At 48.0% G+C, this 21,419-nt stretch overlaps 1 protein-coding gene across 1 annotated transcript in view; it reads left to right on the top strand.

Moving 5' to 3' along the window:
- The window catches only part of VPS16 (VPS16 core subunit of CORVET and HOPS complexes), a 43,112-nt gene extending 22,644 nt beyond the window's left edge, over positions 1-20,468 (top strand). The window contains exons 15-24 of the mRNA XM_053402120.1: positions 375-483; positions 2,552-2,686; positions 4,657-4,765; positions 5,460-5,557; positions 8,399-8,506; positions 9,081-9,158; positions 11,655-11,824; positions 14,672-14,768; positions 17,490-17,593; positions 19,656-20,468. Coding sequence (XP_053258095.1) covers positions 375-483; positions 2,552-2,686; positions 4,657-4,765; positions 5,460-5,557; positions 8,399-8,506; positions 9,081-9,158; positions 11,655-11,824; positions 14,672-14,768; positions 17,490-17,593; positions 19,656-19,800 — 1,153 coding nt within the window. The 3' untranslated portion in view covers positions 19,801-20,468. The remainder of the gene's footprint in view (positions 1-374; positions 484-2,551; positions 2,687-4,656; positions 4,766-5,459; positions 5,558-8,398; positions 8,507-9,080; positions 9,159-11,654; positions 11,825-14,671; positions 14,769-17,489; positions 17,594-19,655) is intronic.
- The last annotated feature ends 951 nt before the right edge of the window (positions 20,469-21,419 follow it).

Raw genomic sequence — 21,419 nt, 5'->3', positions numbered from 1 at the left:
GAGGTGTCTGCAATCCAGTGTGTGGAAAATCTAGCTGTAGATCTGGGTTCAAGTCCTGTTCTTTGCCAAGATGGTTGTTGCTTATTCAGAAGTGAGTTTATTTGTTTTTCTCTGCTCCTTCAACCAGAAAGTCTCCCAGGGCGGCTTGGGAATAATGGGGGAAGGTGGCAAGGTGTTCCCTGCCCAAAATCAGGGCGTGATAGGCAGGAACTGCTTCCCTTAGCGGTCAAACATGGATAATATCTTAGGGCCAAAGGTATACTACTCCTGACGATGGAGGCTTTATTCTGGCTCATGGACAAAACCCTCCTCCGTAAGGAATAAGGAATACAGAGGCGTGACGTGACTAGTTCTCCTGTCTTTTGCACCCTAAGGCTGGTTCTGCGGAGACTTTACCCCATTGCTATCAAAATCTGTGAGTACCTGCGTCTCTCCGAGTTCCAGGGGATCAGTCGCATCTTGGCGCACTGGGCCTGCTACAAGGTAAGAACGTTTCACCCGTAAATCCAGATCTCTGTTTTCCCTCCGCCGCCACCATCTGCTGAAGTCTGAAATCTTCCAGCAGCAACTCACATACATACAAACCTGCATAATTTTATCTGTATGCCGCCTTTCCACAGTTCAAGCCATGCTCAAGGCGGAACACATCATGAGAAAATACATCACTACAACATCACAAAAGTAGCCACCAATAGTAAACACAAAAATATACAGTAGTGCCTCGCAAGACGAAATTAATTCATTCCGCGAGTTTTTTCTACTTGCGAGTTTTTCGTCTTGCAAAGCACGGTTTCCCATAGGAATGCACTGAAAATCAATTAATGCGTTCCTATGGAGACCGCCTTCAGACCAGGTCCGGGGACAGCGGGGAAGATACGCTGCGCTTCCCCTCTGTCCCCGGAGCTTGCGGGGCTGGCGGTGGGGAGAAGCAATCTTCTCCCTGCCGCCAGCCTTCAGAACAGGTCCAGGGACAGAGCGGAAGGCGCGCTGCGCTTCCCCGCTATCCCTGGAGCTTGCAGGGCAAGCTTCGTCTTGCGAAGCAAGCCCATAGGGAAATGCGTCTTGCGAAGCGGCTAAGAAAACGAAAAACTCTTTCGTCGTGCGAGTTTTTCGTCTTCCGAGGCGTTCGTCTTGCGGGGTACCACTGTAAAACCAAACTGAAGAATTTCCACATACAGTTGTACCTTGGTTCTCAAACGCCTTGCGACTCGAATGTTTTGGCTCCCGAATGCCGCAAACCCGGAAGTGAGTGTTTTCCAGTTTGCAAACTTTTTTGGAAGCCAAATGTCCAACGCAGCTTTTGATTGAGTGCAGGAAGCTGCTGCAGCCAATTGGAAGCCGTGCCTTGGTTTCCGAATGTTTTCGGAAGTCAAACGGACCTCCAGAACAGATTCCATTTGAGAACCAAGGTACGACTGTACAGTGGTACCTTGGTTCTCAAAACTAATCTGTTCCGGATGTCCGTTCCAAAACCAAAGCGCGTTTTCCCATAGAAAGTAATGCAAAATGGATTAATCCATTCCAGACTTTTAAAAACAACCCCTAAAACAGCAATTTAACATGAATTTTCCTATCTATCAGGCCGTTGATCCATAAAATGAAAGCAGTAATCAGTGTACCGTACTATAAAATAAATAAGACAGTATTGTAGATGATAAAAATTAAAATTATTTCTTTTCCTCACCTACACTGATGATAGTCGTCATTTGGATGGGGGGCTTTTATCCATTTCCCCAGTCGCACAATCAATCAATCAATCAATCAATCAATCAGTAGCTGAACTGGGTTCCACACAGTCACAAAAACAAATTAACCGAAAATGACTCAAAAACAAAAACGCAAAATAAATAGCAAAAACAAAAGCGCCAAACTTAATCCGTTCCAGAAGTCTGTTTGACTTCCGAAATGTTTGAAAACCAAGGTGCAGCTTCTGATTGGTGCTGGCGCCCCGGAAACAATAGCCGACAGCCAGTTCGGACGTTCGGCTTCTGAAAAACGTTCGAAAACCGGAACACCCTGTGGAACACCCTCCCACCAGATGTCAAAGAGAAAAACAACTACCAGACTTTTGGAAGACATCTGAAGGCAACCCTGTTTAGGGAAGCTTTCAATGTTTAATAGATTATTGTATTTTAATATTCTGTTGGAAGCCGCCCAGAGTGGCTGGGGAAACCCAGCCAGATGGGCGGGGTGTAAATAATAAATTATTATTATTATTATCTACAATATCTTGCTCTTCTTGCTGTGTTTTCCTAGAAGATTAGTGTGCATAATACCAGCTGGTTTATGTTGCTGAGCGCACTGGAGGATGCTCAGTGTTGTGGAGGATTGCATGCTCACCCCCAGGCCGTTTTCCCAACAACTTTCACTCTGCAACATTTGGAGAATACTGAAGACACAGCTCTTTTTCCAGACTTGGGATGTATATTTCCCCCTTCTTTCTGAGACTGCATGTTGCTTTAAAACTGTTTCTAGCGTCATTGTAGCCCATCCTTCACAATAATAATAATGATGATAATAATAATACACTGTGTGTTTTCCAAATTCCCAGGTACAGCAGAAAGACAAATCTGATGAGGAAGTAGCTCAGGCCATCAACCAGAAACTGGGCGATACCCCGGGCATCTCGTATTCGGAGATCGCTGCCCGGGCATACGAATGCGGCCGGGCAGAGCTGGCCATTAAGGTACGAAAGGAGGTGAACTGGGTGAGGTTGGGTGAGTCCTGATGAAGCGGGACCTGGAGGAATTTTACCCTTATGCTTTTCATATAATCAGTTATTCATATAATCAGTTATCAGTGATATTTTAGTGTATTTTTTGTTTCTATGGAAGCCGCCCAGAGTGGCTGGGGAGGCCTAGCCAGATGGGCGGGGTATAAATAATAAATTATTATTATTATTATTATTATCAGTTATCAGTTATCAATATATTCACATATAACCAGAGATTTTTACAATCATTTTATAATCCATGTTTGAATCATGAAAGCCCCTGCATAGCCTAACAGCAAAATGCTCAAAATCTGCAAAGTCTTAAATGAACTTTGTCCTAGTACCTTCTTGTTCTCTCTACAAGGGGGAAGTGCTAAATCTGGTATGCTGGCACATCTCCACCCCTTGTCCAGACTAAGTCTGTACAGCGAAACAGGAAGGTGCTAACCGCAAATGTCCTTAAATGAACAGATGGTCGCTTGGGAATCACAGTTAAAGTTCCTTTTGCCTTAAGTTTCTATTCTTCTTGCAATAAATCTAGGGGAAAGGTCGGGAGATGTACCAACTGAGAAAAGCAGAAGTTGGGAGAAGAACTCTTAGTACGGTCAGGAGCAAGGCTTGAATGTGCTCATTAGCTTATTTTGCTTTCGTTCGCAATTATATTCGATTATGTCATGATCTGCGATGTATTTACTCAAGTATAACAGCCTCTGGGCATCAACGCCCAGGGCCCAGTCTTTGGAAAAGATTCCACTGGGTCAATTATTGCTCAGCAATAAACCTCACCTTCTTTTTCTCCAATTGCTGTGTCTCTCAATTCTTGGACTACTTTGAATTGGTCACTGGTGCTATTAAAATCCTTGCAACACTGAGGCTCAGCTACACCTTGGTAAACCGTGGTGCATTGTGGGATTGGAACCGAGTGAGAGGCCAGTGTTGGATTTGTAAGATTTGCGCTAGGTACTGGCTCGTCTCTTAGCATTCACAAAACCATACATTTGGAAGGGACCCCCCGAGGGTAATCTAGTCCCACCCCCCGCAATATTGGAATCTCCGCATCTTGGATTTCTCCCAACAGCCACACCACTATGATGTTCCAGACATCACAGTGGTATCTGAAGAAGTGTGCATGCACACGAAAGCTCATACCAATAACAAAGTTAGTTGGTCTCTTAAGGTGCTACTGGAAGGAATTTTTTTTATTTTACAGTACGATAATCTTTATTGTCATTGTCCCATACAGAACAACGAAATTGAAACATCAGATATTCAAAAACCCACAAGCCTGCTATCCCAGCCTGGTTAGCCCCTAAAAACTCTGATACCCCAAAATTGAATACAATTATGTGGCGCTGTGGGTTAAACCACAGAGCCTAGGGCTTGCCGATCAGAAGGTTGGTGGTTCGAATCCCCGCGACAGGGTGAGTTCCCGTTGCTCAGTCCCTGCTCCTGCCAACCTAGCAGTTCGAAAGCACATCAAAGTGCAAGTAGATAAATAGGTACCGCTCCGGCGGGAAGGTAGACGGCGTTTCCGTGCGCTGCTCTGGTTCACCAGAAGCGGCTTAGTCATGCTGGCCACATGACCCGGAAGCTGTACGCCGGCTCCCTCGGCCAATAAAGTGAGATGAGCGCCGCAACCCCAGAGTCGGCCACGACTGGACCTAATGGTCAGGGGTCCCTTTACCTTTAACCTCCATGGCACACTGGCAGGTGGGGCTGGTTGCCTCCACGCCATTCCTGCCTTTTGGAACTCCTAGTAGCCATTCTCGTCCCCCAAATGTTAGTTGCCTTTAGCTGAGATTCCTGCATTTCCCGGGGCTGGACTAGATTGACTCTAGGGGTCCCTTCCTATGATTCTGTGATTTTACGAGTCTATGAAATAATAATAATGCAATACAGTGCAGCACCCAGTGACCCCGTGATGCCATTGTGTTTGCTTGCAGCTGCTGGAGTACGAGCCCCGGTCTGGGAAGCAGGTTCCTCTGCTGCTGAAGATGAAGAGGAGCCAGTTGGCGCTTAGCAAGGCCATCGAGAGCGGAGACACCGACTTGGGTAAAGCGGAGACACACATTCCCTGTCTTCCCTGCCTCCCTGCGAAGGGCATTACACTGGTACCTCGGGTTAAGAACTTAATTTGCTCAGGAGGTCAGTCATTAACCTAAAACTGTTCTTAACCTGAAGCACCACTTTAGCTAATGGGGCCTCCCGCTGCCGCTGCGCCACCACTGCACGATTTCTGTTCTCACCCTGAAGCAAAGTTCTTAACCCGAGGTACTATTTCTGGGTTAGCAGAGTCTGTAACCTGAAGCGTCTGTAACCTGAAGCGTCTGTAACCCGAGGTACCACTGTACCTGTGGCAGGCGACACTTTGTGCTCCTTCCAGGCTAATTAACAACAACAACAATACTGGGCTTTAAAGGGCTTTAAAGGTCAGCACCAACACTTTAAATTGTCCTTGGAAATGTACTGGGAGCCAATGTAGGTCTTTCAGGACCAGTGTTATATGGTCACTCCCAGTCACCAGTCTAGCTGCCGCATTCTGGATTAGTTGTAGTTTCCAGGTGACCTTCAAAGGTTTGTCCATCTCTGGTCCTCATCCTGTACCTGTGGCTCCTAGAAGCTTTTGGCGCGCGCAGAGAGTCCCTTGGTTAGGTTCTGTGAATTGGGTATAATATCGCTCAAGGCGTTCTTTGCTTCAGGGCTCATTGCTCTCCATCTAACCAGCCTCTCTCTTCTTCATTCCCAGTTTACACGGTCGTCTTGCACCTGAAGAACGAGCTGAACCGCGGCGCCTTCTTCATGACTCTGCAGAACCAGCCGGTGGCTTTGAGCCTCTATCGCCAGGTGAGGTTTGGCGGCACACCTGTTGCAGGGGGCGGTGGCATGCGGATGCATTTGCAGGTGTGCCTGGAGGACTGAATTTGGCTGCGAAACACGTCTCAGGCCCTGCTGCAAGACTAAGGAAAGGGAGAAGTCTGGAAGCCGTGAAGAATCGGTGCCGCAGGTCAGGGGCAGAGCACAGAATTTGCAGGAATTGACAGTGCAGGATTCAACCCCCAGGCTCTGCATTTAAACGTGAGGGCCGGAAGAAGCCTGTGAGGGGCCGGATACGCTGGCCACCCCTGTTGGGTTGCAGAACTAGGAAGAGGTTAATAATAATAATAATTTATTATTTATACTCCACCCATCTGGCTGTGGTTCCCAAGCCACCCTAGGCAGCTTACAGCATACCTAAAAACATAATAAAATATTATGGGTTGTCTTAATGTTGAGGATGATGATAGCAGGGGAAAAACAGCCAGAGCTACTTTGATTTTCAGAGAGTTTGTCGTTTTAATATTGTAGTGTTTTTTCTCGTCCTTGCTGGACAACTTGAGGCTTCAGCGGCAAGGCAGTTTACAAATTTCGACCCACTTTTCATTTTCATAATGAAAATTGGGGTGTAAATTGTTGGTGACGATGATAATCGATGAGTGAAAACTGTAACAGTAAGTCGTGACAATGATAAGAGATACAGTGTTGAAACAGCTGGGAAGGTAGAAGAGTTCAGGGGTTTAAAAAAATAATAATTTTATAAATTGTGTGTCTTGGTTTCTCAATTTGATCCCTTTACATGGTTTTGTATGTGTTGTGGTACCGCAGTGGCCTGAATATAAGCCACACCCGAATATATGCCACACCTTTAAAATTCGAGGGGGGGGGGAGAAAAAAAGACAATACCCAAATATAAGCCGCTCCCTCAAAATTCTGCAGGCACTCACAAACATTCCGTTTTACCATATGTCTGTTTCAGCAGCGATATCGTAAAAGCCAATTTTTGTAAGGTCGCGAATTTCAGCCACACTTTAACTTTTCACGGTCGGAATTTGGAAAAAAATTGTGGCTTATATTAAGGGCAATACAGTATTTTATGCATTGCAGCTTGCAGTTATTTTCATTGATCATAGTTTAGTAATTATTCATTGTAATGGTTAAGAGTGAATTTCTGTTTAATTATATTTTGCTGATGTTTTGAGAGTTAATTTTATTGTGTACTATTCTATTCTAATGGATTATTGAATATTACTATATTTGATACAAGTCGTTCCATTTTAAAGTTGTGTTTTATTATGACCTGTTGTATTGTATAAGGTGTGAGTTCTTTGTTATATACGGTGGTACCTCAGGTTAAGAACTTAATTCGTTCTGGAGGTCCGTTCTTAACTGAAACTGTTCTTAACCTGAGGTACCACTTTAGCTCATGGGGCCTCCTGCTGCCACCACTACACAATTTCTGTTCTCATCCTGAAGCAAAGTTCTTAACCCGAGGTACTATTTCTGGGTTAATGGAGTCTGTAACCTGAAGCGTATGTAACCTGAAGCATCTGTAACCTAATGTGTTCGTAACCTGAAGCGTCTGTAACCCGAGGTACCACTGTATTTTGTTGCTGTAAACCGCCTTCTGTAAAGTAGTATAGAAAGGAGGTGTGCTAATTAAAAGTCAAATGAATTGTTGTTGTTTTTTTTAAGTGAAACCGCTATGGTTGCTTGAAGATGCTGGAGAGCCCAGGAATTGAATTCGGAGCTCTTGCACCCGAAAGGATGGTCTCTTCCCCTCAATTGCTACCTTGCTCTGTGTTACTCAGATTGTTTCTCATTGCAGCTTCCCACCACCCCTGCGAGGCGGGCCCTGGATTCACATATCCATTCCCTTTTAAACTGTGCATGTTTCTGTTGTTTCTCTTGTGCGTTTATGTGTTTTTTATACAGTCATATCTCAGGTTCAAGGGACGCGGGTGGCGCTGTGGGTAAAAGCCTCAGCGCCTAGGGCTTGCCGATCGAAAGGTCGGCGGTTCGAATCCCCGCGGCGGGGTGCGCTCCCGCTGCTCGGTCCCAGCGCCTGCCAACCTAGCAGTTCGAAAGCACCCCCGGGTGCAAGTAGATAAATAGGGACTGCTTACCAGCGGGAAGGTAAACGGTGTTCCGTGTGCGGCTCTGGCTCGCCAGAGCAGCAATGTCACGCTGGCCACGTGACCCGGAAGTGTCTGCGGACAGCGCTGGCCCCCGGCCTCTTGAGTGAGATGGGCGCACAACCCCAGAGTCTGTCAAGACTGGCCCGTACGGGCAGGGGTACCTTTACCTTTTTATCTCAGGTTAAATGTGCTTCAGGTTGAGTGTTTTCAGGTTACGCTCCACAGCGACCCGGAAGTAACGGAACATGTTACTTCCGGGTTTCGCTGCATGCGCAGACGCTCAAAATGACGTCATGCACGGAAGCGGCGAATCATGACCCGCAGATGTGCAGTCGCGGGTTGCGTACACTTCAGGATGCGAACGGAGCTCCAGAACGGATCCTGTTCGCATCCAGAGGACACTGGTACCTCGGGTTAAGTACTTTATTTGTTCTGGAGGTCCGTACTTAACCTGAAACTGTTCTTAACCTTAAGCACCACTTTAGCTAATGGGGCCTCCTGCTGCTGCCATGCCGCCGGAGCACGATTTCTGTTCTCATCCTGAAGCAAAGTTCTTAACCCAAGGTAATATTTCTGGGTTAGCGGAGCCTGTAACCTGAAGCGTCTGTAACCTGAAGTGTATGTAACCCGAGGTACCACTGTATTGTAAACCGCCCTGTGACCCTCGGATGAAGGCTGGTATAGGACTTTAATAAATAAATAGAAATTTAACCCTTGGCTTGCTCGTCCCCAGTTCTGCAAATACCAAGAGCTAGATACGCTCAAAGACCTCTACAACCAAGACGACGACCACCAGGAGTTGGGCAACTTCCACGTGCGTGCCAGCTATGCCAGCGATAAGGTAAGGAGCTCCCTGGAGACTGGCGAGGAGAAAAGGGTGTCCAGGGAGGATGGCAAATCTAGACTTAGGAGGTTGCGGCAGGATGTATAGTTGGGGCAGTGTCTGCTCCATGTTTGTGTGGCGCAAGCCTGGTGGGCTCAGTAAACTGTGCAGAAATGTGCAACCCGAGAACCTTTCGGCTTTCGTTATGGAAGCCAAAAACGCTGCCCCATGCGTTCCAACTTTCTGGCCCATAATAAGTCTGCTGTGAGTAACGGGCGGAGTGGGATTCGGGGAGGGAAGTCGGTGTTGAATTTAAGTCAGTGGTTGCCCATGTGAAAAAGAATGAAATGGGGAAATGTGTACCAGTAAAGGAAGATTGCACGCAGTTAACTCGGGTCGCAGGACTCGTTTCTCTGCGCAGAACTGTCCTACATAAATCTTTCAGTCTCCAGAGCTCTGAGACTGCAGGGAAAAGGCAGATTATTCATACAGGTCCAATCCCCATCAAGGAAGCAACAGGTTCCATTATTGCTCCTAGCCATTTTTCTTTGCCTGTATTAAAACGCGCAAGGGGTTCTTTTTTCTTCCACAGCAGATTGACGGGCGGGTGGCCAGTTTGCAGAACGCAGTGGATGAGTACTACAAAGCCAAGAACGAGTTTGCGGCCAAGGTGAGTGCGTGAAAAAGCATCTCTTGTGTGTCATGACCATCAGAAGAAGCTGCTGGGTCAAGCCAGTGGCCCATGTCCAGTCCGGCATCCAGTTTTCATAGGGGCTGACCAGACTGCCTGTGGGAAACTAGCTAGCAGGATGAGAGCACAAGAGCTCAAGCACAACCATCCTGACAAGTAGCCATCAATTGTTGTTGTTGTTGTTTAGTCGTTTAGTTGTGTCCGCCTCTTTGTGACCCCCTGGACCAGAGTACGTCAGGCACTCCTGTCTTCCTCTGCCTCCCACAGTTTGGTCAAACTCATGCTGGTAGCTTTGAGAACACTGTCCCACCATCTTGTCCTCTGTCATCCTCTTCTCCTTGTGCCCTCCATCTTTCCCAACATCAGGGTCTTTTCCAGGGAGTCTTCTCTTCTCACAAGGTGGCCAAAGTCTTGGAGTCTCAGCTTCAGGATCTGTCCTTCCAGTGAGCACTCAGGGCTGATTCCCTTCAGAATGGAGAGGTTTGATCTTCTTGCAGTCCATGGGACTCTCAAGAGTCTCCTCCAGCACCAAAATTCAAAAGCATCAATTCTTCGGCAATCAGCCTTCTTTATGGTCCAGCTCTCACTTCCATACATCACTACTAGGAAAACCAGAGCTTGAACTATACGGACCTTTGTTGGCAAGGTGATGTCTCTGCTTTTTAAGATGCTGTCTAGATTTGTCATTGCTTTTCTCCCAAGAAGCAGGCGTCTTTTAATTTCGTGACATCTGCAGTAATCATGGAGCCCAAGAAAGTAAAATCTCTCACTGCCTCCATTTCTTCCCCTTCTATTTGCCAGGAAGTGATGGAACCAGTGGCCATTAGTTTTTTTGATGTTGAGCTTCAGACCATATTTGGCGCTCTCCTCTTTCACCCTCATTAAAAGGTTCTTTAATTCCTCCTCACTTTCTGCCATCAAGGTTGTGTCATCTGCATATCTGAGGTTGTTGATATTTCTTCAGGCAATCTTAATTCCGGTTTGGGATTCATCCAGCCCAGCTTTTCGCATGATGAATTTTGCATATAAGTTGAATAAGCAGGGAGACAAGATACAGCCTTGTTGTACTCCTTTCTCAATTTTGAACCAGTCAGTTGTTCCATATCCAGTTCTAACTGTAGTTTCTTGTCCCACATAGAGATTTCTCAGGAGGCAGATGAGGTGATCAGGCACTCCCATTTCTTTAAGAACTTGCCATAGTTTGCTGTGGTCGACACAGTCAAAGGCTTTTCCTCTTCTTTTCCCTGAATTTGTCCAGTCTTCTTTTAAAGCTACCTGACTCAGTGGCCACCCTGGCTCCTGTGGCAGGGAGTTCCATCGTTTAACTCTGCACTGCATGAATAAATACTTTCTTTTATCCATCCTGAATCTTCCAGCACTCATCTTCATGAGTTCTGGTGTCAAGGCAGAGGGGGAAAAGCTTTTGTCTTTGCGCTCCCTCCATGTCATGCACAATTCACAAATGTCCCCTTACTCTCCTTTTCTCTAAACCAGGGTTTCCCGCACTTGAGTCTCCAACTCTTTTTGGACTACAGTTCCCAGCATCCCTGACCGCTGATCATGGGAGTTGTAGTCCAAAAACAGCTGGAGACCCAAGTGTGGGAAACCCTGCTCTAAAATGAATGAAAAGGGCGGAGGAGAGGTTGATTGCATGCAGGCATCGTCTCATATTGTTTGGAAAACACCCTGGGGAACCAGGGACCTTCAGTCTCAGCTTCGTGGGGACAAGACCCACCAGAGATGAGTTGCTGTGCTCCTTAGGCTTGGCACTCAAGATCCTAATAGAGTTGCCATATTTTTCGCTCTATAGGACACACCGGACCATAGGACGCACCTTGTTTTAGAGGGGGAGAACAAGAAAAAAAAATCTCCCCCTCTCTGCTCAGCGCCCCTTCAGCGAAGCGGCAGGAGAAATGGAGCCCCTTCCATTTCTCCTCCCGCTTGGCTAAAGGGGCGCCGTGCAGCTCTCCCTCTCTGCTGAAGCCAGGAGAGTCTTGCTCTCCCGACTTCAGCAAAAGGAACCCAAAGCCTCCGGAGCGCAGCGGGAACTCGCACTGCGCTCCGAAGGCTTCCGGCGGCTCTCCCTGAAGCCTGGAGAGCGAGAGGGGTCGGTGCGCACCGACCCCTCTCGCTCTCCAGGCTTCAGCGAAAGCAACGTGAAGCCTCCGGAGCGTGGAGGGAGCGCTACCTCTGCGCTTCGGAGGCTTCGTGTTGCTATTGCTGAAGCCAAGGAGCCTGCATTCGCTCCGTAGGACGCACACACATTTCCCCTTAATTTTTGGAGGGGGGAAAGTGCGTCCTATAGAGCAAAAAATACGGTAATTCCACTTGCTTCGCATGTTTGACTGCTGGCTCTCTCCTGTCGCCCCTGAAGGGAATGCAGCCCCCAAACTGAAAAAGGCCTGGGTGTCCCTTTGTCTGTCCGCCTGCAGCGTCCTCTAAGTCTCCCTCTCTCTCCTCGCCTTCCCTTTCCAGGCCACCGAAGACCAGATCAAGCTCCTCCGCAGCCAGCGGCGCCTCCAGGCCGACTTTGACAAGCCCTACCTGGACGAGTCCCTCCACGACACCGTCTACAACCTCATCCTAGAGGGGAACCACAAGCGAGCGGAGCAGTTCTACCGCGACTTCAAGATCCCCGACAAACGGTTGGGGCAGTGTGGGGAGTGGCAGGGAGGGAGCGGGGATCCCCTGCCCCAATGTTCAGACCCCTGGGCTCTCACTTGAGGGGTGCCTCAGGGTTCCATCCTCTCCCCCATGCTTTTTAACATCTATATAAAGCCACAGGGAGAGATCATCAGGGGTTTGGACTGGGTGTCCATCAATATGCGGATGACACCCAGCTCTACCTCTCCTTTAAATCAGAACCAGTGAAGGCGGTGAAGGTCCTGTGTGAGTGTCTGGAGGTGGTTGGAGTATGGATGGCGGCTAACAGATGGAGGTTGAATCCTGATAAGACAGAAGTACTGTTTTTGGGGGACAGGGGGGGCAGGTGTGGGGGACTCCCTGGTCCTGAATGGGGTAACTGTGCCCCTGAAGGACCAGGTGCGCAGCCTGGGACTCATTTTGGACTCACAGCTGTCCATGGAGGCACAGGTCAATTCTGTGTCCATGGCAGCTGTCTACCAGCTCCACCTGGTACGCAGGCTGAGACCCTCCCTGCCCGCAGACTGTCTCGCCTTAGTGGTGCATACTCTAGTTATCTCCCGCTTGGACTACTGCAAAGCACTCTATGTGGGGCTACCTTTGAAGGTGACCCGGAAACTGCAATTAATCCAGAATGCGGCAGCTAGACTGGTGACTGGGAGTGGCCGCCGGGACCACATAATACCGGTTCTGAGAGATCTGCATTGGCTCCCAGTACGTTTCCGAGCACAATTCAAAGTGTTGTTGCTGACCTTTAAAGCCCTAAACGGCCTCGGTCCTGTATACCTGAAGAAGCGTCTCCACCCCCATCGTTCAGCCCGGACACTGAGATCCAGCACCGAGGGCCTTCTGGCGGTTCCCTCATTGTGAGAAGTGAAGTTACAGGGAACCAGGCAGAGGGCCTTCTCGGTGGTGGCTCCCGCCCTGTGGAACACCCTCCCATCAGATGTGAAGGAAATAAGCAGCTATCTTATCTTTAAAAGACATCTGAAGGCAGCCCTGTTTAGGGAAGTTTTTAATATTTAATGCTGTATTCTTTTTAACACTCAATTGGAAGCCGCCCAGAGTGGCTGGGGAAACTCAGCCAGATGGGCGGGGTATAAGTAATAAATTATTATAATATTATTATTATGATCAAGAGTCACACGGGATAGTTGAGTTGGGAAAGCACCCCAAATACACTTGGCCCGGTTCCCCACTACTCCACCGTACAGCCAAGCCCCATAATCGGGGGCAGGGATTTGGGGAACCGGTCTTCCCCCAGGGCACTCTCTTCAGGCCACGTCCCTTGCGGGGGCCCCCTGGAGTGTTTTAGCCTGGCTGGGATGGGCCCTTGAATGCTGGTCCCGCCTCCTCCTTGCCTGGGCGGAGGATAGTGCATTATAATCCAAGTTTTCCAAGTTTTATTACGGCAAAAGCCAGTGACACTAAACACCACAAGATCAAACAAAAAGAAATCAACAACAACATCAGAAAAAGAAAAAAAAAGGATTACACAAGGGAACTTCGCAGTGTGCCATTCAACAGAAGAGATTTACGCTTCCTGATTACTAAAGTGCAAAATTTGGCCACCTCATATGATATTGAGCTTGAGGAATCTTCCAGAAGGTATTTTCGTAGAATTTCGGAGGAGGATTCCAAATAATGTTGTAGGGGTATGAATTTTGATAAAAGCGGCAAAATAAGTTGAACTCGCTCTTCACTATAAAATTCGCAAAATAGAAGGATGTGTGTGACAGATTCTACCTTATTAGACATACAGGGGCAGAGGCGCGCATGCATTGGTATCCGCATGAATTTGCCGTACAGCACTGCTGAGGGCATTGTCTCAAAGCGGGCTCTAGAGAAAGCCCATCTATAAGCTTCGTTAGTGATGTTAGTTAAGTAAGGGGCAGTTGCAAAATTAGGCCAAGCTTTTAAACATCTATACGTCTCCGGGAGTAGGGCGTCTTCTTGTTGTAATTCGACATCGTAAAGTCTCTGAGTGATAATTGCTTTTGCCTTATTCAGAGTTCCCAAAAGAAGGTTTTCAGGGTTTAGGCCAATTTGTTTGATCTTATTAGTTATTTGCATAAGCCAAGGAGGATAGGGAACTGCGGCCAGGAAGCAAGGTAACAGTCCCTTAGGATTGTAATGGATTTTCAGGCAGAGGGATATTGCTTGCTCCCAGACTTTTAATTCCACTCTGGGCAGTCCTGCCTCTTGCCTTAAGACTGCATTAGGTGTACACTTTGGGGTAGCAAATAATGATCTTAAGAATTTTGATTGTACTGTTTCAAGGGTCTTAAGGTTGGCAGAGGGGCTAATTTGAGAGCCATACAGGAGTTGGGCTAAAGATTTTGCCTGAAAGACTTTTAGGGCCATCGGGAGGAAGCCAGCTCCTTTCCTTCTGAATAATCTAAGGATGGCATTTAGTGCATTATAATAAATAATAATAAATGTTATTTATACCCCGCCCTCCCCGGCCAGAGCCGGGCTCAGGGTGGCTAACACCAGCAAAATTACAGTAAAAACATAATAGGGGGGAAAAAACCAACTAATTTAAAATACAGGTTAAAAGGTGTCCTTTGTTCCTGGATAGCCACGTCTAGTCACATGCAAAAGGAAGGATGCTGTAGCCCAGGAGGAAACAGGAAGTTCCGACTGGCTGGACCAAACATCCCCTTGCATGTCCACTCTAGGAAAACAAGGAATGTTGTACTTGACTGCTACTTATGTATCACATCCCACAGACTGGAGGTCCAACTTTTCTCAGATCCTTGAGGACCGCCCTCCCCCAAATACAGACACACTTTTCTTGGTCTGGCCAGCATGGCAGTTGTGACGCTGTCCCCTTCTTGCACTGTTAGGTTCTGGTGGCTGAAGATCAGCGCCTTGGCTGAGCAAGGAGACTGGGAAGAGCTGGAGAAGTTCTCCAAGTCCAAGAAGTCCCCCATTGGATATCTGGTAAGGAAGGATGTTGGAGGGGTGGGCAAGAAACTATCCAGGCTTGGAGCCCGGTCTTGCTCAGTGATTTCCTGGGCATCAGCCTTGGGGGTGCTTTAGTTGAGATTTCTGCATCGCCGGGAGTTGTGCTAGACCAGTGTTTCCCAACCTTGGGCCTCCAGCTGTTTTTGGACTACAATTCCCATCATCCCTGGCCACTGGTCTTGCTAGTCAGGGATGATGGGAGTTGTAGTTCAAAAACAGCTGGAGGCCCAAGGTTGGGAAACACTGTGCTAGACAAATGTGGCATTCCCAAAGCAAAGAAAGGATTGGACTCTGATTAATCTTAGTGATAGATAATTTATTACGGTCGGAGACCAGCTTATAAAACACACTTGGGGGTACAATCCCAGAAGGGAAACAGACAATTAAAACAATGTACAACAATAAATTTTAAAAAAATGTACAACAATAAACTATCCCAGGGAGTTGACCCAGAGTCACCCATAGAACCGAGTTTGGGGATTTTCATGACGGACTATTTTGAGTTGGAAGATGGTCTACGCCTACAGATCTGTGCGCAGAATCTGGCGACCATCCAGGTCTTCTTCTGATCTTTGCCTAACAGAAAAAGGTCAAATTTTTGCTTTTCCGGGAGGTTGGCGAGCCTCACCAGTAGGGGATCAATGGTCTCACTACGTGCCTCTTCATAAAAGGGACACCTAAAGAACAAGTGTTCTGGGCTTCCTGTCTCTCCCAATGGACAGGTCCAAAGTCTCTGAGCGTACAGGACTTTTCTGAAGGCTCCTTCCAGGACCGGCAAGGGAAAAGCTGAGCTTCTGGCGAGTGTAAAGGCCCTTCTTGCATTTCTAGATACGAGAAAGAAGAGATATGCTGCCGGTGCGGCTGTATATCTCCCGATTTCTCCAATCTTATAGTCGGGGCACCTTGCACAGTCCTGTTGTCTCTCGGTATCTAATATTCTTTGCCTGACTGTATCATCCTCCAAGTCCCCAGATATGTCTCAAATGCATGGGTTAGATTAGAAATGGAGATGATGAGAGTGGAGGCTAACATCTGCCTAAAACATCAATCTACAAATGGCTGACATTGAATCTGCTCCCCCGAGGGATAGCCCCATTGATCCTCTGCGATCAATTCCAGTCAGGCTGGCAGACTGCAGTCCTGAACACCCTCCAGAAACTGGGTTTTGCCCCTCAAGCCCTTCTAAGTCTGGGCTTGGGCCAGGCAAAAGCTACAGTCAGGCAAAAAATAAATAAATCTTAGTGTATTTTTGGTCTTTGTTGGAAGCCACCCAGAGTGGCTGGGGAAACCCAGCCAGATGGGCGGGGTACAATTATTATTATTATTATTACTATTATTATTATTATTATTATTATTATTATTATTATTATTATACACACAAGACTTGACCAGCAAGACTCTGGGAGGGGTGCATATAATAATCGGCCAAGTTCGTTTTATTCACAAAAGAACTTTTTACACAGTGTTCGTAAGAAACAATCAGATTTCCTCTGAGCATTTCAAAAACCCCACGTGGGACAAAGTCAGATCAAAAGAAATTCTTTTAGCTACAAAGACTACTCTGAGCATGCATACACAATCTGAGAGTAAATAACACAGGACTAAAAAGGAGGAATGCATTCAGCAACCCCGGAGGTCATAAACAAGCAATAAACACGAGAGGAAGGATGGCAAGGAGATAGGTATCTTTATCACCTTCATGTGAAACTATTTCCAGGCTCTAAGATTAACAAAACCAAGGAAAGGTACATCAAAGTAACTGACTATCTTTATGTACTGAGGATACCTGATGAAACAACTGGCCTGTGTATTTAGAATGCTTATACGTGCCTGTCAGGTGCAGAGAAATCAGAGATGGAGAGGCTTGTGGGATTTGATCAGAAATTATTGACAATGAATCAAACCCAGTCAACACCATGCTTTCATAGCGGACACAACAGCTTGATGCATACCGTATTTTTCGCTCTATAAGACACACTTTTGTCCTCCTAAAAAGCAATGGGGAAGTGTGTGCACGTCTTATGGAGGGAATGCAGGCTGCGCAGCTATCCCAGAAGCCAGAAGAGCGAGAGGGATCACTGTGCTCCCTCTCGCTGCTCTAGCTTCTGGCTTAGCCGCACTCTGTCCCTTCCCCCACCTCCCGCAAAAGCCCCCAAGAGCCGCGCGGAGCGTGTGTGCGGCTCTTGGGGGCTTTTCCCCTCCTCGGGGAAAAGCCTGCAAGAGCCGCACACACGCGGCTCATGAAAGGGAGTGCTGAACAGAGCCTGCGATGCATACAGGCTCTGCTCAGCGCTCCCTTTAAGTAACCCCCCCTTGCATTCCCCCTCTAAAAACTAGGTGCTTCTTATGGTCAGGTGCATCTTATGGAGCGAAAAATACTGACTTTTATAATTCCTCATAGTAATCCCATCTGATCACTACAACAAAACCACGGGGTCCCTGCCAACTGTAGATTCTGTGAACCTGGAATGCGTAAAGAAAGGATAAAATGATGCACCTACACGAGAACACGAACCACTCCCAAAATATAATTACGAACGAGCCTCTTACAGCTGTACCTTAAGGATGGGTACAGAGGGCACACGGCCCTCCAAAGGCTGCCTAGAAAAGGAGCGTGGCCCTTGGGTTCCCTGCATTTATGGTGCTCGCCTTGGGACACTTGCGTTGTGTTGACTGTGTGGGATTTTTTTTGGGCAGCCTTTTGTCGAGATCAGCATGAAGCACCACAACCGCCACGAAGCGAAGAAGTACGCCCCCCGCGTTGCCCCAGAGCAGAGGGTGAAAGCCTTCCTTCTGGTAGGGTATGTATCTGGTCTGGTGGGGAATGTCTGCCCCATAGGAGTGGGATTGGCTCACTTGTTCCCGGCACCTTTTGGGCTGGAGGCAGAGAGGTGGGCAACCAAGATGATGATGATGATGAAAATTTATTATTATTTATACCCCGCCCATCTGGTTGGGTTTCCCCAGCCACTCTGGGCAGCTTCCCACAAAATATTAAAATACAATACTCTATTAAACATTAAAAGCTTCCCTAAACAGGGCTGCCTTCAGATGTTTTCTGAAAGTCTGGTAGTTAATTTCCTTGACATTTGATGGGAGGGCGTTCCACAGGGCGGGCGCCACCACTGAGAAGGCCCTCTGCCTGGTTCCCTGGAACTTGGCTTGTCGCAGTGAGGGGACCGCCAGAAGGCCCTCAGCGCTGGACCTCAGTGTCCAGGCAGAACAATGGGGGTGGAGACGCTCCTTCAGGTATACTGGACCGAGGCCGTTTAGGGTTTTAAAGGCCAGCACCAACACTTGGAAACATACTGGGAGCCAGCGTAGATCCTTTAGGACCAGTGATATATGATCTCACCCCCAGTGCCCACTACCCTATAAAAATTATTATTCAGAAGAGTAGTTTGCGTGGCTCCCTAAGGAAGATAATAAAATTCTACACAGTAACAATTTAACTGCACGCTCATCCGGATCCAACTGAAAGTTTAGTGAAGTCAACAAAATGGATGAACTTGAGGCAGCGATAACAGCTTTTCAAAGTCTGATAGTCATTTACACCCACAGTGCCCCTCTGCCACCGCACCCTTGTTTCTGAGCAAGCAGCCCAGGCCATCCCTGGATGGTGGCTGGATGGTTACGTGGGAGCCGGTTGAAGCTAAATCCTTCGAAGACAGAGGTCCTGTGGCTGGGACGGGACGATATGGGATTGGGGGGGCAACTCCCATCTCTTGCGGGGGCGCAGTTAGTGCCAGCACCGTCCGTTAAGAGTTTGGGTGTAATCTTCGACACCTCCCTTTCCATGGAGGCGCAGATTGCAGCTATAACAAAGGCGGCATTTTTCCATCTCCGCCAAGCTAAGCAGTTGGCTCCTTACCTCTCTTGCCCTGACCTAGTCACTGTGATCCACGCGACGGTCACCTCCAGACTGGATTATTGTAACTCGCTCTACGTGGGGCTGCCCTTGAGACTGACCCAGAAACTCCAGCAGGTGCAGAATGCCGCGGGGAGACTCCTTATGGGGTCTTCGCTGCGAGATCACATTCATCCGGTACTATACCAGCTGCACTGGCTCCCGGTGGAGTATAGGATCAGGTTTAAGGTGCTGGTTTTAACCTTTAAAGCCCTATACGGCCTAGGACCCTCGTACCTATGGGACTGCCTCTCCTGGTATGCCCCACAGAGAAACTTGCGGTCTTCAAATAAAAATATCTTGAAGGTCCCAGGCCACAGAGAACTAGAGCCAGGGCTTTTTCGGCTGTGGCTCCGATCTGGTGGAACACTCTGTCGCAAGAGACTAGGGCCCTGTGGGACTTGACATCTTTCCGCAGGGCCTGTAAGACACAGCTGTTCCACCAGGCCTTTGGCCAGGGCACAGCCTGACTCCCTCCCTCGGCAATCTTCGTGGAGCTCTGGCCCAATGGTTGCCAGTGGCTTGAATTAATTAATTTTATAATGAATGATTTTAGAGTGTTGTTTGTGCTGTACTTTTGTACTGTTTTATTGTTGTTAGCCGCCCTGAGCCCGGCTTCGGCTGGGGAGGGCGGGATATAAATAAAATTTATTATTATTATTATTATTATTATTATTATTATTATTATTATTATTATCCCCTCCCGGGGTACAGAATCACCCAATTTGGGAACCTCTGGTTTAAATTAGGATTTTAGTGCCTGCCTTTTTAATGTGGATTTTCTCAGCTGCTTGATGGAGCGTTTTTCTCGGAAAGAGCACAGGCTATGAACCCTGCTGAAATAAATAAATAAGCAAATGAATTTTAAAACTTGCGATTCCGTTTTAGCAGGCACTTCTGCCCTGCACTCTCCTCGTTTGTTTGTTTACTTATTCTCCACCCATTTTTCACGGCAGGGACTTGAGCCAGGCTTCCGACGCTGCCATCGAACGGAAGAACGAGGCAGAGATGAACCTCATCCTCTCGAAGTGCACGGCGGCCGCAGACGCTTCTGTCGTTGCCAAGATCAACCTTGCCAAAGCTCAGCTTGGAAAGAAGTAGCGGGCTCCCCCCCTTCTCCGCCCCGCCCCCCACCTAGCAGCTCCCTCTTGGCTGAAAGAGTGGGGTGCAGGGGGTCAGTTTTGGACATCCCCTGTGCTGGGGGCATCAGCCCAGCTCTGGTGCAGAAGCACCATCCAGTGTTAGCCTTTTGCAAGGAGAAGAGAGCCAAGCTCCTTGCGTTGGCCATGGGTGAGTTTTCAGACGCACAAGGCAATTTCCTCCCTCCTTCCTTCCTTCTTTCCTTCCTTCCTTCCTTCCTTCCTCTGGATTTGATGCTCCTGGATTCCAGTTGGTTTGGACGAGAGAAGGAGTCGCACGTGCGAACGAGGAATCCCAAACCTCTCTTCCCAACCTTCCTTATCAAATGCTTTTTCAGTTGCACTCTGCAAAACAGCAGGCTCTTGGGCTTCTCTCTTGGGCTGTTTGTTTAAGAGGGGGAATGAATCCGTTTTCGGAGAGGAAGTTTGCTTGCCCGGATCCTGAACTGCCCCCTTCTCTCTCTGTGTGGACGTGGTCCTGGGGGGGTCGCAGCCCACGAGTTCGTCGCTATTACAGCCTGCATAACCATAATGCCGTCTTTGTTTTATTTAATCCCCTTGTGAATTTGTAAAGTGGGAAGAATCTTGAGGGAATGAAAGGATCGTATAAATAAACAACAGCTGCTCACATCGTGATGTCATTTGCTTCTTCCATTCTCGAACGGTGCTCTGATCCTGCCCTCCCTGCGTTTATGGTATTTTAGGTAAACTGGGATAATTATGTGGACTGTTTTATTATTATTGATTATTGATTATCTTCCACAATGGCTCTAATCTGCCTCCGGGGTCAGAGGCGGCAATGGAAACCACAGGAGAGGAGAAATATGGCTTGTGGTCGAATCCTGCTTGCAGGCTTCCCACAAACATCTGTCTGGCCATTGTGAGAACAGGATGCCATTGGCCTGATCCTGCAGGCTCTCCTTATGTTAAGCTTGCAGTCCACCCGCCCCACCCGCCTCTCCCCACAAGGATACTGGATGCACTGCTCCACGTCCCCAGCCACAAGGAGGCGCCAATCCCACACCATCACCCCGGCGCAGAATTTGCTTCGGAAATGGGTACAGTGTTAAGAGACAAAGGAGGTTTCTCCCCCCCCCCCTTGCCATTGAGTGTTCCGAAAATAATAAAATAAAATTGGGGGGCTGGTCCCGCAGATGTCACGCCTGCTTCCAGCTCTGGTTGGCATGTGTCTCGGCAGCGGGGGTGTCAACTGGAATAAAATATTGAGGTGGGGCATGAAAGAAACACCCATACAAGACATGGCACATACAAACTATTTGAATGACAATGCCCATCAACTTGGGAAGGGGGGACAAATATTTTATCGGGGGTGGTGGCTGAAGGGACCCAGGCCACTAGGAGTTGGCGGTGTTAACGGAGAAATCTGAGGGCTCCCTTAGACAAAAAACAAGGACACCAGCCAGGAATACCAGAGCAAAACAGCAGCCAGTAAGCTTGGTCTTTATGGAAGACTGTCGCGACAGGACTCCCACCTGCCACCAGGTGGAACAAGATGGAAGCCCCGAACAAAAGAGCCCCCAAACTTTTATTAGCTGTCAATCCCCATGTTGTTTTTTGTTG

Source organism: Podarcis raffonei, chromosome 9 (assembly GCF_027172205.1).
Source record: "Podarcis raffonei isolate rPodRaf1 chromosome 9, rPodRaf1.pri, whole genome shotgun sequence".
NCBI lineage: Eukaryota > Metazoa > Chordata > Lepidosauria > Squamata > Lacertidae > Podarcis > Podarcis raffonei.
This window is presented reverse-complemented; position numbering and strand designations above follow the sequence as displayed.